The 17,571-nt window shown below is 37.8% G+C and overlaps 3 protein-coding genes across 3 annotated transcripts; 1 reads left to right on the top strand and 2 right to left on the bottom strand.

Moving 5' to 3' along the window:
* Positions 1 to 1,119: 1,119 nt before the first annotated feature.
* On the bottom strand, positions 1,120 to 2,953 carry LOC123875934 (pyroglutamyl-peptidase 1). Its single transcript, XM_045922047.1, has 3 exons — positions 2,570 to 2,953; positions 1,840 to 2,075; positions 1,120 to 1,462 (listed from the first exon to the last, which is right to left on the bottom strand). Exons 1-3 carry the CDS (start codon positions 2,789 to 2,791, stop codon positions 1,252 to 1,254), a joined length of 669 nt encoding a protein of 222 aa, XP_045778003.1. The 5' UTR covers positions 2,792 to 2,953; the 3' UTR covers positions 1,120 to 1,251.
* Positions 2,954 to 3,187: 234 nt separating this feature from the next.
* LOC123875913 (dnaJ homolog subfamily C member 2) lies at positions 3,188 to 8,551 on the top strand. Its single transcript, XM_045922006.1, has 3 exons — positions 3,188 to 4,337; positions 4,787 to 5,566; positions 6,880 to 8,551. Exons 1-3 carry the CDS (start codon positions 3,468 to 3,470, stop codon positions 7,090 to 7,092), a joined length of 1,863 nt encoding a protein of 620 aa, XP_045777962.1. The 5' UTR covers positions 3,188 to 3,467; the 3' UTR covers positions 7,093 to 8,551.
* Positions 8,552 to 15,886: 7,335 nt separating this feature from the next.
* Positions 15,887 to 17,524, bottom strand: LOC123875815. The gene is made up of 2 exons (XM_045921860.1): positions 16,607 to 17,524; positions 15,887 to 16,054 (listed from the first exon to the last, which is right to left on the bottom strand). The coding sequence occupies exons 1-2, from the start codon at positions 17,522 to 17,524 to the stop codon at positions 15,887 to 15,889; spliced, it is 1,086 nt and encodes a 361-aa protein (XP_045777816.1).
* Positions 17,525 to 17,571: the final 47 nt, after the last annotated feature.

The raw sequence follows: 17,571 nt of genomic DNA on the forward strand, positions 1-17,571 counted from the left end.
ATATCAGCTAAATGTAAAATACGACACAATATGTATTGATCTAAATAGTTAATAACTAAATGTGATTTATAATCCATTCCCGCCAATTATTTATAAATAATAATAATTAATCTGATATAGGTCTAGATGTCTATGACTCATGATATAAGGCAGCATCTTGAGGTAGTTGTTAACACTAGTTAAATACTTACAAACATACAATCATAGTTAAATATATTCATGATCATAAGTAGTCTGTCATACGCGAATAAAAAGTTTTACTTCAAAAAAAATAACACGACTCCATTCTTTCTGTATTCCAATTGTAGGATATTTTTGCGGCAAATATTTAATCATAGCAAAATTAAAAATATACCCAGCTTATACGTTAAATTAATGAGAAAACGATATACTTACGAGTGAAATGTTATTCTATCTTTTTTTTGATGGATTTCCGTACGGTTTTTGCAAGATTTGACCGCACATGACGGCATTTTCGACAGTCAAAAACACGTGCGATACGATAAAGCGTGTGCGGCCGACTGATGCGTGATGCAGAGACTTTTGCCAATTCTCTTTAACTTGTGAGCGCATTTTTTTTCTTCGAAGGGCCCATCCATATACATCGATGGCTATACTATGCTATAATTATAGCTATAATGCGCTATATAGGTATATCGCATAACTGAGTAGGCTCCTGCGGTAGTGGTGTGGTTGATGCGGGAGGGTGACAGTTGTCACTTGTCACAGGTTGACGAATGTCTGAGCTCTCGCGTGACGTCACACCCCTCCCGCACCGCTCCTCTACCGCAGACACCTACTCAGTTATGCCTTATGCCTTTAATAAAATCCATCTATACCTACTTTATGGCTTTCATGTCTATTAGCATGGATGGAAGTATTGTTTACTTGATTCTCCCTTCTAACTGCACCTAAAATTATACTATAAAATCGAGTTAATTATAATACATTCTTTAATTATTTTGCTTAAGTTTTAAGTACAGTACCAGAACCTCCATTGCATGTTTGACATACAAAATTCTTCTAATATTCAAGATCCCTGTCGGCCCCCATACCCAATGGACAAAAAATAATGTCCTTATGAAAAAATATAAAAAACAGTATAGCAACTCATGCATATCTATATAATATTTTTGTATATTTGAATTGATCACTGGATCAATTTGTCCAACAGAATCAGTTGTTGCAATGGCGGTTCTGTTCTATAAAATGATTGTGCGTCGGTTGCTCCATTTACGTAATTAGTATGGCTTATTCCAAGGAACATTTGTTTTGCATCTTTTCTGTAACTTCGCTGGCAGAATCATTTGCAGATACCTGTTCTAAACATAACTCCAATATCCTCTCCAGGGCTTTGGCAGACTGGTCCGAAGAGTAAATATCCATATCTGGCACATGAACGAAAAGTGTTCTAGTGTTGTCTACACTGAGGGATGTATAGTAAATGTACTCACAGAGGTACCTGAAATAGAGAAATTAAAACATCAGCAAATCCATACTCATACTATTCAGACATTAAAGTACAGAAATAAATCTTATCCTGGTTTTTAAGGTTACCCAAAGGGTAAAAAAATTGTGCCCTATTAATGTCACACAGCTGTGTCTGTCTGTGTGTGTGTCATAGATCTCTAGCTCGCAGACAAAATGAGATACAAAGATACAATTTTAGTACTTGGTGTAGAACATTGACCCAAAACTGAATATTGAGTTAGAATTTCAATTAATTATTTTTCAGGGTTGTCCCATACTTACATGAAAAAGAAGCTGGAAAAATGAGCTTGTCAGGTAGAAAATGAATATATTTTTTTATATTAAAAAATACAGAATTTTTTTACATACCTTCCAGCATCTCTGGAAGTGATAGCACTTGTGTCCATCTGTGGCTTATCATTGTAGTCTTTGCATATTTTCTCCACATCTAGTTTAGTGTGTATTCTGATGGCTCCATCTGCAGTACACGATTGGTTGGCAGGGCATTTGTCAAAGTAGTCAAGTTTTTGGTACCCTTTCCTGTGGGCTTGAGTCTCTAGCGTTATGTGGTGCGCTATCTTGGATACACCGACATGGATCATCAGCTAAAACATTAAAAAAGTCATTTATTACAAAAGTCTACAACCTATTTGAGGAGGCTTTACCACTAAAATAATATGCCCTGATTGTTACCCAAAATAGTTATTTAATTTAAACCAAAGAACATTGTAAGTCAATAATCTAATATGGCACATCTGCTTGACCAAATGTGGTACAGTAGCTTGCATCCTGAAGCTACTCAGAAAATCAAAGAATTCCCATTCTATTTCACTTAGATAATAGATCAAGTTGGGTGGATACGGCTGTAGTTTAAAAATTTGAACAAACACCACCAGCAGAAACAACAAATTCCATCTAAGTAAATGCCTGGTAGCAACAATAATGTGATAGGAAAATAAAATAAGTACGCTAATCTTTTATTTGGAAACCTTTTAAATGTAATCCCGGAAGCTCAAACTGGAGTAAAAAATTATAAATATTCGAGATCCCAAGAAGTCGTTAAAAAACCAGATAAGAGCTGCTTATTCTAGGTACTTACCTTGGGAGTGTGTGTTTCCCAAAGTGCTGGAACAAACTCGTCCACGTTCTCATAGGTGACGGGAATCTCCAGCTGCACCAATTCTATATTATGCTTATTCTCTATTTCCTCTTTATTCATAGATCTCACAGCTTCCCAGCTTGCATTCACTGGATGATTCAAAAACGGCCCAAAACCTGTCACTAGTACTATCGGTTTAAAAAGAGAATCTACGTCGTTCATTATTTTGTTAATATCTTCAATATGTAAACGCTTGTAAATAACTAATAGAAGTGGATTTTGTAATTTTGTCTAGGACTAGAGTGCACTGTGCAGCTTGTTTTAGAATCGAAATTGGCAATTTTGAATTTGTTTTATTTTGACAGTAGGTACCTACCTATCTTAGTCAGCTGATTTTGTTTGTAATGTTGGTAGCACGAATAATTTTCGTTTTCTCCACAACTCGTAACCTGTTTTTTGTTCTGACTCGTAACTTTACAACTCGTATGACCAAAATTCATTCACTCATTTCATCTTCGATCTATGGAATATTTATCACAAACATAGACAAAAAAGATTATAATTTCCTATATATCTATGAGTTTTTTCACTTAGTTTTCATTGGTTGGCGATTTTGACGTTTGCATTGGCCATTTGACATTTCAATTTTCATATTTTTCGGAGATTGATGCTCCTGAGAAATAATTCAATGGCGCGTTCTACAATTATTTACAAATTATAATGAATTCTCACAGTTATTTCTCATTTTTGTTTAAACAATAGTGCAATTTTGTTTATTTATTTAAATATTACTAATAAAGTTTTCATTATCAGCAACGTGAACTTGACATATTGGCTGTTTACCTTTCTTTTAGGTTATGTTAGTAAGGAATTCTTTATTGAATAAATCGTTTAAACGATGACCGAGGGGGAACCTGGGAACAACTGTCGAGTTGTAGCAATACCATGCTCGTTCGTGAAGCGGAAAGTGGAATGTGCCGGAGGCGCGTTCTTGAAATATTACAATGTGAAGTGTCACGGGGAAGATACATCTCTGCTCGCATCCAAGTCGAAAGATAAGGCTGAAGGAGTAATCTTCGAGGATGACGTGGATTACCTCCGGAGTTTGGACCCCAAAGAATGGAAGAAGCAGGACCACTATGCTGTGTTAGGTATAAAAAATTTGCGTTACAAAGCTACAGATGATGATATCAAACGCGCGTATCGACAAAAAGTACTCAAACACCATCCCGATAAGCGCAAAGCGCAAGGAGAAGAGGTACGTAGCGATGACGACTACTTCACATGTATAACTAAAGCTTATGAAATTCTTGGTACACCTAAAAGTAGAAGATCATATGATTCCGTTGACCCGGAAGTCGATGATTCTATTCCGTCTACGAGCGAGATAAAGAAAGATGGGTTCTTCAAAATGTTTGGCAAATGTTTTGAGATCAATGCGCGTTGGTCGGAGAGGAAGAATGTGCCTTTACTCGGAGATGAGGACAGCCCTCGTGAGTTTGTAGAGAAGTTCTATTCGTTTTGGTATGAGTTTGATTCCTGGCGTGAGTTCTCTTATTTGGACGAAGAGGAGAAAGAGAAAGGGTCTGATAGGGAGGAGAGGAGATGGATAGAGAAACAGAATAAGGTAGCTCGGGCTAAGCTAAAGAAGGAAGAGATGGCCAGAGTGAGGAGCTTAGTTGACCTAGCATATGCCAATGATCCCAGGATACAGAGGTTCAAGCAAGAGGATAAGGATAAGAAGTTGGCTGCAAAGAGGGCCAGACAGGTAATAATAAGTCTTAATATAACCAATGTAAAAGCATGTTTGAATAAAAAAGCTTCTGGGGTTTCTTAAATAGGAGTGATTTTTCTTTGTTCATGAAAACAACAATACCTAAGCTCTTGTTTTTTTACTATTTATGCCTACACTCTGCCTGTGAGATTGTGCCTTAGTCCTGACTGAGTATGACACCTACCTAAATTATACTTCTATAGTGTACTAATCCTTTCAACAGCAACAGGTATGCATAGTTTATGATTTATAACTACATTTGTGTAGCTTTAGACTACTAAACTAATTTCCCAGGATAAAAATTATCATAATTATGACTCAATCTTCACAAGCTATCTCTGTGCCAAATTGTGTCAAGACTAGTTCAACTGTGAAAAAGTGAGACATAAACACATTATCATTTACAATATCACTGCTTACATACTCTTTTCTCTAAATTACAGGATGCAGTCCAAGCTAAAAAAGCAGAAGAAGAGAGACTGATAAAGGAAGCTCAGCTCGCCAAACAGAAGGCAGACGAAGCTGAAAGGGCAAGACTGGAGGTTGCCCGCGCTGAACGGGAGATACAGAAGAAAAATCTGCGCAAAGAACGAAAATCGCTCCGAGATGTATGCAAAGCTAACAATTACTATGCCACAGATGAAAATGAAACTGTCGCCCACATGGCTGCTGTCGAAAAAATATGCGAAATGCTTAAACTAAATGAATTTCAGGATTTAATTAAAGACTTGGAAAGCAACGGACGCGATGCATTCATCAAAGCTGTGAAAGAATCAGAGGAAAAGTTGGAAGCGGAACGTAGGGCTTTGTTTGAAACTAAAAAGGCAGAGGAACAGAAAGCTAAGAAAACTGCAGCCTTGAAAGCTCCAATAGAATGGTCGGTGGAAATGACTCAACTACTAATCAAAGCTGTAAATTTATTTCCTGCGGGGACAAACCAGCGTTGGGACGTAGTCGCTAACTTCTTAAACCAACACGGTACATTCACGGATGATAGGCGTTTCAATGCTAAAGAAGTTTTAAACAAAGCGAAGGATTTACAAAGCTCAGATTTCTCTAAGAGCAGTCTCAAGAAAGCGGCGAATGAGGAAGCCTTTGACCAATTTGAGAAAGACAAGAAGAAAGTAGTGAATGTAGTTGACGACAGCGGCATATCACAGAATGATGTAGTGCCCAAGCTAGTGAATGGTACAGCTAAGCCCAAAATCAATGGTGATATCAAGGTATTATATTAGTTTCTATAATTCTATGAACTGGCTAACCTGTCCAATGGTGAAGGAAAACATCATAAGGACATAAGGAAACTTGCATGGCTGAGAGTTCTTAAATTTCTTGGTGGTGTGTGAAGTCTGCCAATCTGCACTTTTACAGTGTGGTGGACTATGCATATACCCTACCTAAAAGTATGCTCAGTAGTTATTTACAAAATTTTTGTTTCTACATATGTATTTTGAAATGCATTAAAAAACAAGACAAGCATTAAAAAACTCAATCAATTGTTTAAATCATTGTGCGATGCTTGCTTTAACTCCAACATACAAAAAACATTTTTTACTTTGGAAGTCTATTTTTTGAAAATTTCTATAGGCTTAGATTTTTACATAGATTTTTATTTAAGCTCGCGACTCCTGCAGTCCATCTCAAGAAAGTGACAGTGTTATTTGTGGGAATGAGCATAATCTATACTTTTTTTTTTACTATGAATGCAAAAGTGTGTCTGTCTGTCTGCTAGCTTTTTACGGCCCATCCGTTTAATCGATATTGATGAAGTTTGCTGCATAGGTTGCTTGATCCTGGGGACAGACAGGCTACTTGTCCCAGAAAATCAATGAATCTCTACGGAAGTCCTTAAATACCTAAATCCACGCAGACGAAGTCGCAGGAATCATCTAGTTCCCACAATTTTTTTTAAAAACCTAAATGCACGTGGGCGAAGTCGCAATTTTTTAAATAAAATACCTTTGGTGAATAAAGTTTTGAAATGAGCAACTGTGAAATGTTACACTAGATGGCGCTAGGAGAAAATTTTGTCGCGCGTTTGTTTGATGCCCTAGACATCACATAAGCCATGTGGTTTGAGTTATCGTTCCTCACGATTAAGTTTTCCTTCACCGAATGGTTTATACCATACAATTTTTTAAAACGCTAGGTATGCAAGTCGCATACTTAAGCGTTCAAAAGTAATTCATATTCCATACTAATATTATAAGTGCGAAAGTGTGTCTGTCTGTCTCCTAGCTAGTTTTTCATGGCCCGATTGTTTAACCGATTTTGAAGAAATTTGGTACAGTGTTAGCTTACATCTCGAAGAAGGACATAGAAAAGAGTTAAAGAGTTCCCACAGGATTCTTTAAGGTCCATCCGTTCAACCAATTCATATGAAATTTTGTACAGAGGTATTTTGCGTCCTGGAAATTGATATAGACAATTATTTATCTCGGAAAATCAATGAGTTCCCAGGGGGAAAACCTAAATCCACATTGCACAATAAATTGTAAAAAAAAGATATTATGTAATGTTAAACTTTTTTGTCTAGGAAAAGGAATCCAAAGAGGACCGGCCTTGGACTAAAACCGAACAGGAACTTCTAGAGCAAGCCATCAAAACGTTCCCGGCGAGCACCCCCGAGCGCTGGGACAAGATCGCGGCCTGTATACCCAACCGCAGCAAGAAGGCCTGCATGAAGCGGTACAAGGAGCTGGTCGAGCTGGTCAAGGCCAAGAAACAAGCTGCGAACATCGTCAAATAAATATTGCTCTATTATAACATAAGCCGCACTTAACATCATGAACAAACCGGTTTTAGTTTATCTATATGGGGTATTATCATCATCTAAATGGGGTATTTATCATCATCTATATTGCAATATTGGGTTCATATAATCTATCGTGATAATATAAACCGAACCAAACGCTCAACAAATATCGTGATTAATATTGAGTGTGTGTCATGCCCCTATTTACGCGCGCGATAGACAAAATTTTCGGACATAAAAGTTGCTCGTATTGCATTTTAAGAAAATGTAACTAGAAACATTATTGAGTCCTTCGCGGTATTTCGAAATAATTCGCTATGATTTGATTTTGAATGATATGTTTACGCGATATTCATTTTCTGACGACATAATTTCAAATATTGTATAGAAGCAAGTGTTACTTTGCGGAAATCCATGATATATAAAGAATTAATATGCTATAATCTGCTAAATGAAGCTTGTGATTCTTTGTATGACATAATTTCACCTCTAAAACCACTATAATGTAAAAGCCAAATGCAGCAAGAAGGGCTTCATGAAGCGAACAACAAATTTTCGTGGATGTACTGAGATTTTTTATGATAAATATCGTGACTTTTGTGTTTTTTTTTTAATTCACTGAACGAAAAGCTCTACAAATATCCTGATAAATATTGACCGTATTTTTTGTACAATTATACGAATTCACGAGTATCTATGGTCTATACTGATTCTGTGACATTGAATCGTAAAAAAAATATATTTTGACGCCATACTTGTGACTTGCAACTCTCAATTAAAGACAAAGAAAATCAATTTTTTGTAATCATAAAATACTAGGGGAAAATTATAGTTGAAATAATGTTGTTTCTACTTCATACAGAAATTATGACACGGCGTCGATTCTGATGTCTTTCTCTAAACTAAATTTAGAGTATCTGCATCTTTTTCTTTTTAATATTGCTAAAAAAGGACGCAAGACGAATTTTATAAAATTACTTAAAATTTTACTGCACACTATCCTAAAGATTGGCATCTAAATTCACGAAGTTTGACAATTATAAATTAAAATAAGTTTGTCTGTCCTTTTCTTTTTACATTGACAAGAAAAAGAGCGAATACTGCAAGATTTACTTGCTATCAGACTTAGTAACATTGTGGGTATAATTCTGTTGTATACAATCTCTAAGTAAATGTTAGAGCTATCTTGTTCCGTTGGGACCATGAAAGGAATAGCAATACATTTAGACCTGTCATCTTAGTTTAGCTTTCTGTGCAACAGAATAAGCCACACTTTGTACAAGCGTCTTTAAACAAAATATATATTTTTTTAATTTGTCAACTTTGATTCATCCAAACAAATATAGTTTTATTATATGCAGTAAGAAATCATACGTCATATTTATAATATTGTAATCAAAATTTTTCTATATAATATTACAGCAAATAAATGAAGTTTGAAGTTAGTTCCTCAGTTAATTTTTTTTTTCAGTTTAAAAACTGTAAAATCTTTGATAACACTTACAATATGCAAATTCCCTGCATGTTTAAATGAAATAAATATTTCCACTTATCTTCTTGTTCTTGAAATTCTTTTATTATCAGGATCCTAAGGACCTAAGGCGGAAGTCCATGATATACAAAGAATCATTGATTCTTTGTAAATACTTATAAATGGCTAATGTATGACTCAATTTAACCAGTGTTTTTTAATACCTAGGGCCGAAATTTTTGTTATCTTCATGTTTTATTAGATTCCTTAAAATCAAAATTTTCTGTTATTATTTGTATATAGATTTTCGGACTAAAAGTTGATTGAATAAGTAAATTTTTGTAAAAAAATATTTGAACACAATTGCACCTGCCTTATACCTAAATAAAAATAAATATAATGTTATAAATAAATACATTTAAGTAGTCCATTGTATTATGATACTTATGTAAACTAGAATTAATAATTTAAAAACAATCCATAGTATGTTTTATAAATAACATATCGCCAATTTTTACCCGACTATAAAAATGTTCGTTACAAAGATGTATCATGTATTTTAGCTTTAGCTTGTATTTTCTTTAATTTGTTTTTTGTTGTATCTCGCAAACTATTACGTAAATCGATTTATAAATTATGACGTCATGGCAAAATCCAATATGGCGGACAAGAAAACTGAGGGATAAAGTAGTAGTCGGATTTTAGTTCTTTATCATAATGAGTATTTATTCATCCGAGATCATAATTTGATAAAAATTAATTATAGTTTTAAAAAATTGTAAATCCGCTTTTATGAGTAGCAAACTAAAATGTTACCAAAAGGATACGCTGAGACAAGCAAGCACTAACTCGATGGACTTAGGGTCAGCGCGCATCTGGCGAGGCGTAGCGCAGAGCATTTTACACTGCCAAACCATTAACCACTAGCATTAAAATAATATTGAAAATCAATTGAGACTACTATCCCCAAAAGTAAGAGGGAATTTCCGATTATTATTGGTTGGATCAAGTTACTTTTGATATTATTTAATGTAGAAAAGTAATGGTGAAGGAAACCTCATGCCTCGGAGTTTTCATAATGTTCTCAAAGGTGTGTTAAGTCCACCAATCCGCACTTGGTCAGCGTGGTGGACTATTGCTTAAACTCTTCTTATTCTGAGAGGGAGACTCGTGCTTAGTAGTGAGTCGGCAATGAGTTGATCACGATGATGAAAACTTTGGCAGTGAAAATGCTCTACGCTGCATCTCGCCAATTACAGTCAAAGGCCGTAAGTCGTTTAGCACCTTAATGATAACATTCGCGTGGCACGGTTATGCACATGCGTTAGGTGTGTGGCGTGTTTATAGAAAAAGGTCATAACTGCGACAGGTTTTTGATGCAACTGTTTCGCGGAATTGCTACTCGAATTCTGAGGCCGACCGTACCAATGCGCTGGCTCCTAATATTGAAGAGTTCTTGTTACCTGCCATCCATCATGTCAGTTCAATGGTACCATGTTATTGTAATTTCTTCTAAGTTGTATAACTTTGCAATTGATAGTGAGTGAAGAGTAAGTTAGAGATTCCCTTACATTGTTACAAAATATTACAGACAACACTAATATAAAGTGTGTAATAAAGTCTATAGACAATTTAATGACCCTAAATATTCAGTTGTACCATCCAGAGCCGGATTTACCATGAAGGTTAATAGGTAAATAAGTAGGCAACATGCCTATGGGCCCGGCGCTTTTTAGGGGTTCTAAGGCGAAATTTAAAATGAATGAATGAATAATTCATTTTTAAACACATTTTTTTGCAATACCTTTATTACCTGTGAACGATAAAGCGTAGAAATATTCCATACGCTCCATTATAGCGTACGCTCCATTATAGCGTACCTAAATCTCTGCCGTGGTGGGCATGTGCTCTAGCGCGCATGTCTTCTATTCAAATTGTAGCTCCGTAACTGTCGTTTTGAATCAGCCAATCACGGCCAGTGTCGTATGACACAGCATGAACTAATCAATAGCCTGTTCCGATTTACGCTAATTTAATTGGTTAAGGGACATGAGACGGGTCTGCCCGCGAAATTCAATTTTTTTTATTTTATAAACTAATACGACAACGGAGGCTTATGGCATTTTAATTGCACCAATGGCAGTATCATCCTCACAGGTTTATACCTCCAGTTTAAGAAATTAGCTCTAGTATCGACTAATTTGTGAGTTATAGTAGATACTAGCTAATTTCTCAAACTGGACAATTTCTCAAGTAAAGATTTTTTTATAAATCTATGAGGATGATACTGCTATTGGCGCAATTAAAGTGCCATAAGCTTACTTTGTTGCATTAGTTAACAAATTGCGAAAAACCACATTAAATTTGAATTTCGCAAGCAGACCCGTCGCATCCACCTTTGACAGACGTGAATTTGTGGTCCCTGTTTTCGAATGACAATATTTGTTAGAAACACAGTTTCAATGCTTTGTCGTTCACTGTTTGTTACTTAATCAAAAAATTAGGAGTTCGAATGTTTGCATTGCCTAAGGTCTGTCTGTACACGGTGTTATCCGACTCTGGTACCATTCTGTATGTAATGTATTTAGCTTAGCATTGTGTTCGTGTGTTCCCTTATATCTCGGCAACAATTTACGCATAACTGATTATTGTAATAGTAGAACTCGACTCATATTTTTGTATTGTATTTATTTTTATTTTATGTGAAGAATGAATATAGTCAATTGGAGATTTCATGTTTGTTTTTTATTTTACTTTTGGATACCACCTTCTGTGTTTTATAGGTATATTACAATATCACTAGTGAGATTGTAATATCACGGCTTTGGAAATGTACCTGCGACAGATATACCGTTTCACTGAGACGAGCGGGTTGCGAAGGGTGACATTTGACGTAAAATCAAGGAATCATACGTCACTGTCCTTCTCATTCGTGAGACCCGTGCTCGGTAGTGGGCCGGTGATGGCTTGAGATGATACAATCTGGAACAGTCGACTCTTGATGCTTGACAATAATGAAATTAGGAAAAGAATAGCTGTACTCAGTGTACACAATTTCGTAGGTCTAACAATTGAATGCTTATTAGGAGCACTAATAAGCATTCAACTGTTAGACTTGGCCATTAGCCACTTTTTATGAAGATCTACTTACTCCCTATAGGTATTCGTATTAGATGATACCTAGGTGACTGCAATTTGCGTGGAGTTAGGGTTCTAATTAAAAATCCCCTTGGGAACTCTGATTTTTCGAGATAAAAATATCGTAAACAGGAGGCTATCCAGCCTCTGGGTTGCAAAATAAGTATCTCTGTACCAAATAAATGACACCAGCAACTTAGGTTTTTAAAAATCCCGTGGGAACTATTTTTAGAAAAAAAAATTGGTAGCTTTTAGGTAACCAAATGGCCGTCCCCGATAATGGATGTCTCTGTACCTAAGTACCTGCCTTTCATTAGAATTGGTTATATGAATGAACCGTGAAAATGTAACAGACAGACACACTTGCGTATTTATCATCCGCACTAATATTATAAACGCGAAAGTGTGTTCGTCTGTCTGCTAGCTTTCACAGCTCAACAGTGTAACCGATTTTGATGAAAGGTACAGAGTTAGCTTACATCCCGGGGACGGACACAGGCTACTTTCATTCTGGAAAATCAAAGATTTCCCACGGGATTTTAAAAATCCTAAATCCACGCGGGCCTACGATATTAAATAAATAAATATTTATTAGGAAGTAGGTATGGATGTGTTGCCAACTCACAAATAGTCTTTATAATATTTCCATACAAATTAGGTACGTACCTAATTAAAATAACTTGATTTGGTCAAGTATTTTTTGCGACCCGAAGGCCGTAGTAGTGCATCCATTCGAGTACTAGTAGGTATGTGCATACCTACTCTTATCTACAAGGCCACAAGTTCCGATCCTGGTAAAGGTACATTATTATACTAAGCGGTGATAGCCTAATTGTCTTCGGCTATTCGGGGGATCAGGGGTTCGATTCCAGCCACGCATCTCTAACTTTTCAGAGATAAATGCGTTTTAAGAAATTAAATATTACTTGCTTTAACGGCGAAGGAATACGTCGTGAGGCAACCTGCACACTTGAGAGTTCTTCATAATGTTCCCAGGTGTTTGAAGTCTGCCAATCTGCACTGGGCCAGCGAGGCGGACTATTTTACCCTTCCAAGGGCTTTGGCCCTTCTTACTCTGAGAGAGCTGTTCTCAGTAGTGAGCTGGCAATGGGTTGATCATGATGATATGGTAGGTATTAGAATAAAACTAATTGTTTTGTAATATAATTATTTATTAATCAAAAATAAAATCAATCATCATTGTTCGAGTTTGGTTCGGTTTCATTATTTAAGGCACGCTTAAGGCCATACGTTGCATTTAAAGCTAATCATTGCTTACAGTCATTTATTATTATCATTTATCATTAGGTATAATTGTAAAATGAATGTTTCAAGTATGGACACAATAGTCTCTATTGCTGAGACTCCGAAACAGACTGCTACTGCCTAAAGGTGCCCACGCAGTCGAACTGAACTGCAGCTGAACTGCGCGTCGCGTCAGCGCCCCGCACGATATTCTTCGAGTGCGTGGGCACCTTAACTCTAATACATAAACGTAGCAACCACCTAGGGAAACGTATCGTACACCCTGACGAAGCTACTCTAATTCCAGTCAGAAAAATGCTGTACCTGGTACGAGTATTGACACGGAACTGTAAAATCCGGTGTTTGACAACTAGTCAAATCAGTATCTTTTTATCAAACGTCAAAACACGCGTCTAGTATGCAGCTTGTATGAAATACTGGCAGGTGACGTCACAATGATTCAACTGCGTTTTTTAAAATTAATCGATAATAAAAGGCAGTAGCGTACTTCAGTTTCTAGTATGTCCTACAAATCTATATATTATGCTCTACAACTAGTGACGCAATTCAGTTTGAATTCGTTTTAGCTCCAAACACATTATTTTACAATCAAAACTTTACAGAGAATCTTACAGAATAATATAAGGCTAGGGACAAATACATGAAGATTCCGTGAATGAAAAAATTTTCTCTTCAACATTTCAAGATGTCGCATTGAATCAGAATTTTACTAGATTTGTCTCAAGCCTTATGCCTCAATCCAAAACAGGTGCAAAATTCCGGCCGACAATATTAGTTAGTATTTACCTAGATAGTCCCGAATTTTAAGTCGGTAATCATAAAAGATATAGGTATTATATCAGATTTATTAATTTATATTTTACTACCTTTTCCCGCGACCTCCTGCGCATAATTTGTAGCCTATAGCACTCAGGTACCTAGGTATAATGTATCTGTAGGCGTAGGTATCTATCAGTGAAAGTATTTTCGGCATCAGGTCATTAGTTGCGGAGATTATGCCCTACATCCAAACTTTACCTCTTTATAATAATTAGTTTAGACAACTTACACAACACATTACAACTTGCATTGCTGAAATTCTGATCGAAATTTCGCTTGTTTGGAAAAGATTTAAATGATTGATATTACAAAACTAAAAATTCGAGAGAGCTATAATTATTATATTTGAGTATCTTCTTCTTCTTCTTCTTCTCTCTGGGCTGGTTTCCGCACTTAAACGTTTCCGTCTGTTGTGCGTACGTTGCCCCTCCCCGCCGAAGTCTTCACTCCAGCCATCCAAGCTCGCTCCAGAAGCCAAGTAGACCGCCCAGGTTGCCGAGGGCTTCATGAAGTGAGGTTGGGGATCCCAGATGGCGTTCTCGATGTTCTGCCACGCTTGCACACTCCAGGAGCACGTGCGTCGGTGTTTCATCGACCTCCATGCAGGCCCTGCACAGAGGACTGTCGGTAACACCTATAACGAAAAGGTGTTTGTTTAGTGGGCTATGCCCTGTTATGAGTCCCACCACCTTCCTAAGTTTACCTTTGTCCAGGCGGAGTAGTTTGTTAGTTTGTCGTATATCTATGTTAGGGAAAGCCTCTTTGGCTTGCCTGCAGTCAGTTGCGTTTGCCCATAGATGAGAATGCTCTTTAAGTGTTAGTTCGTGTAACCAAGTTTTATACTCACTGAAGGGTATGGGTACCATAGGCTCTGGCCCTGTCACCTTCAGCGTCGTAGCCTTGCGTGCTAATGCGTCCGCTGCCTCGTTTCCCTGGTCCCCATCATGTCCTTTGACCCACCGTAGGGTGATGTCATTCGACATGGCGAGTGTTTCCAGAGCCTTGTGGCAGTCTTGTATGAGTTCAGAGGTTGTTGAAAATCTAGCCAAGGCTTTAAGAACAGCTTGGCTATCCGAGTTAATGTTTATCTTAAAATTTGTTACCTGTCGGTTTGCCATTGCTATGGCTGCAGTTGTAATGCCTACACACTCTGCTTGGAAGACAGAGTTGTCCTTACCGAGTGCGTGACTTATTCTCATGTTTAGTTCTTGGCAGTAGGCCCCTGCTCCTGTGCCAGTTTTTGTTTTGGATCCGTCGGTGTACACTTCTATTGCATCTTGTGTTGGCTTCGGATCTATGTTTATCTCTGGATTTATTCTATATGGTTTGTCCAGTATGTATTTTTTCCTGGTTCTATCGCATTTCCACTCCAGGCGTGGTTCTTTTGTTATGCTTTGCACTAGAATTTTAGTGTGCCTTGTGTTCTGTTCTTTCCATAGACCTGAGGTTTTCAGTCTCAAGGCTGCGAGCGTTGCTTCTTCTCTGACTTGTAAATACAGGGGCGGGATCCCCAGTATAATTTCAAGTGCTGTTGTAGGTGTGGTACTCATGCAGCCTGTAATGGCGAGGCATGCTTGTCGTTGGAATTTCTGTAATTCATGCTGGGCGGTCGTAAGAAGAGTTCTCGGCCACCATATCAAGGCAGCATATGTTAATGAGCTTCTTACTACCGTTAGGTATAACCATTTCATTATCTTTGGTTTGAGCCCCCATTTTTTCCCCAGCATGCGTTTGCATTGGTTTAGTATCGTAAGCGATTTATTAATTTTATCTTCTGTATGCCTTTTCCAGCTGAGCTTGCTGTCAAGAGTCACACCAAGGTACTTTACCTCAGTGGATAGTCTAAGGCTTGTGTTGAACAAAGTTGGTGGTTTGGTTAGCTCTATTTTCCTTTTGTTTGTGAACAGAATCATCTCTGTTTTCTTTGGATTTACAGTAAGTTCATTTTCATTGCACCATCTTTCGATTAAGCGCAATGCCCGTTGCATGACTTCATATAGTGTATTCTCTAGTTTGCCACTGATTAAGATGGTGAGATCATCAGCATAACCAATGGTGTAAAAACCGCTTGTATTTAGTTTGTTTATCAAGTCGTCAACTACAAGGTTCCACAAGATTGGTGATAGGACACCTCCTTGAGGGCAGCCTCTCGCTACTATGCCTTTTGTGACTCCATTGATGTCTAGTTGTATGATTCTTAGTTCTAATAATGCTCTTATCCAGCTGCGTATAGTTCCTGGCGCCTTGTATCGTCCCAAGGCTCTGTCAATGCTATCAAAGGTTGTCTTGTCGAAAGCTCCTTCGATATCAATGAAGACACCCAGTGTTGATAGTTTGTTTTCTAGGTTGTGCTCAATTTTGCCAACAACGGAATGCAGAGCGGTTTCCGTTGATTTGCCAGTGCTGTAAGCATGTTGATGTGAGTGTAGGGGTATATGTCTTAAGGACCCAATCCCTGAGAGACCGATCAACCAGTCTTTCGAGAGTTTTCAATAGAAATGATGTAAGGCTGATAGGCCTGAAGGACTTTGGCAAAGTATAGTCACTCTTTCCAGGTTTTGGTAGAAAGACCACCTTTACTTCTCTCCAGGCTGTTGGGATATATTTATATGCTAAACAGGCCTTGTATATTATTTCCAGCCATGGTGTAAGTTGAGGTTTTCCCCATTGTAGAAGTGCAGGGAAAATGTTGTCGGTCCCCCCTGATTTAAAAGGGTGAAAGGTGTCAATAGCCCAGCTGATTCTATCTTGCGTGACTGTGTTGTTGGCAAGATCCCAATCCTCGTCTGTGGGATGGTTTCCTATGTTGTGTACCCAGTCTGTTGAATCTACAATTCTACAGCCAGGGAAATGCGTTTCAATAAGCGTTTCGCTTATCTCTTTGTCATCCTTGGTGTACGTTCCGTCAGCTTTCTTCAGCGAACCGAGTGTGCGAGTGTTGTCGTCTGCTAGAATCTTACGTATGCGAGCTGCAGTGTCGTTCGACTCTATGCTTGTACAAAACTTTTGCCACGAGGTTTGTTCCTTTTCTCGGACGCGTTTGTTGTACTTGTATTGGGCTTCCTTGTAGTTGTCCCAATCTTGTTCTTGTCTGGTGTTTTTTGCTCTGTTGAAAAGATGTCTGAGGTTTCTCCTCATTCTTTCCAGATCAGGGCCCCACCAGCTGTTTTTTGACGGTCGGTTTGTGTTGATTTTCTTCAGGGGGCAAGCTTGTTCATAACTTGTCTTAATGTACTCCGTTAGTTTGTTAACGTTTTCTTCGATGTTGTTGATGTCATCGATGTCTTTAGGTTTTTTTGTACCTATCCGTTGCGTTAGCAAGGTTTTGTACATTATCCTGTTGGTTTTCCTTGGGTTTCTCCTTGGTGCGTGTTGGGTTATCATCAGATCTAGCTCATAGCATATCCGCCTGTGGTCGGAGAGCGAAGGCTCGTCGCTGACGTGCCAGTTCTTTACTTGGTCTGCAGCTCTGGTTGACGCTAAGGTTAGATCGATTATGGTTTGGTACCTACTCGACACGAAGGTCGGTTCAGTGCCTTTGTTAGTGATTGTTAGGTTGGTTGTTAGTAGAAAATCTATGAGATTCTCACCTCTTTTGTTGTTGGCTGTGCATCCCCACAGGTTGTGATGTGCGTTGCTATCGACAGAGATAATTAGATCTATGTCGTTGTCCTCACAGTGTGTTGTGAGGTCTACTAGTTCTCTTGTAGGTATTCGGCCTTCTATGGGCATGTAGAGTGAGGCTACGACCAGTGGCTTTGGTGGTAGTCCCACGCCCT

The sequence above is a fragment of the Maniola jurtina genome, chromosome 20, assembly GCF_905333055.1.
Source record: "Maniola jurtina chromosome 20, ilManJurt1.1, whole genome shotgun sequence".
In the NCBI taxonomy this organism is placed as follows: domain Eukaryota; kingdom Metazoa; phylum Arthropoda; class Insecta; order Lepidoptera; family Nymphalidae; genus Maniola; species Maniola jurtina.

What these genes read in the sequence shown, in the direction of transcription:
- LOC123875934 (XM_045922047.1), bottom strand. Translation starts at nt 2,791, where the DNA reads ATGAACGACGTAGATTCTCTTTTTAAACCGATAGTACTAGTGACAGGT. An exon ending in GGGAAACACACACTCCCAAG is followed by an intron (nt 2,076 to 2,569) that starts GTAAGTACCTAG and finishes TTAATGTTTTAG; the next exon opens with CTGATGATCCATGTCGGTGT. An exon ending in ACTTCCAGAGATGCTGGAAG is followed by an intron (nt 1,463 to 1,839) that starts GTATGTAAAAAA and finishes TCTCTATTTCAG; the next exon opens with GTACCTCTGTGAGTACATTT.
- LOC123875913 (XM_045922006.1), top strand. Translation starts at nt 3,468, where the DNA reads ATGACCGAGGGGGAACCTGGGAACAACTGTCGAGTTGTAGCAATACCA. An exon ending in CTGCAAAGAGGGCCAGACAG is followed by an intron (nt 4,338 to 4,786) that starts GTAATAATAAGT and finishes TCTAAATTACAG; the next exon opens with GATGCAGTCCAAGCTAAAAA. An exon ending in AAATCAATGGTGATATCAAG is followed by an intron (nt 5,567 to 6,879) that starts GTATTATATTAG and finishes TTTTTTGTCTAG; the next exon opens with GAAAAGGAATCCAAAGAGGA.
- LOC123875815 (XM_045921860.1), bottom strand. Translation starts at nt 17,524, where the DNA reads ATGCCCATAGAAGGCCGAATACCTACAAGAGAACTAGTAGACCTCACA. An exon ending in TTGTAGATTCAACAGACTGG is followed by an intron (nt 16,055 to 16,606) that starts GTACACAACATA and finishes TAGCATTGACAG; the next exon opens with AGCCTTGGGACGATACAAGG.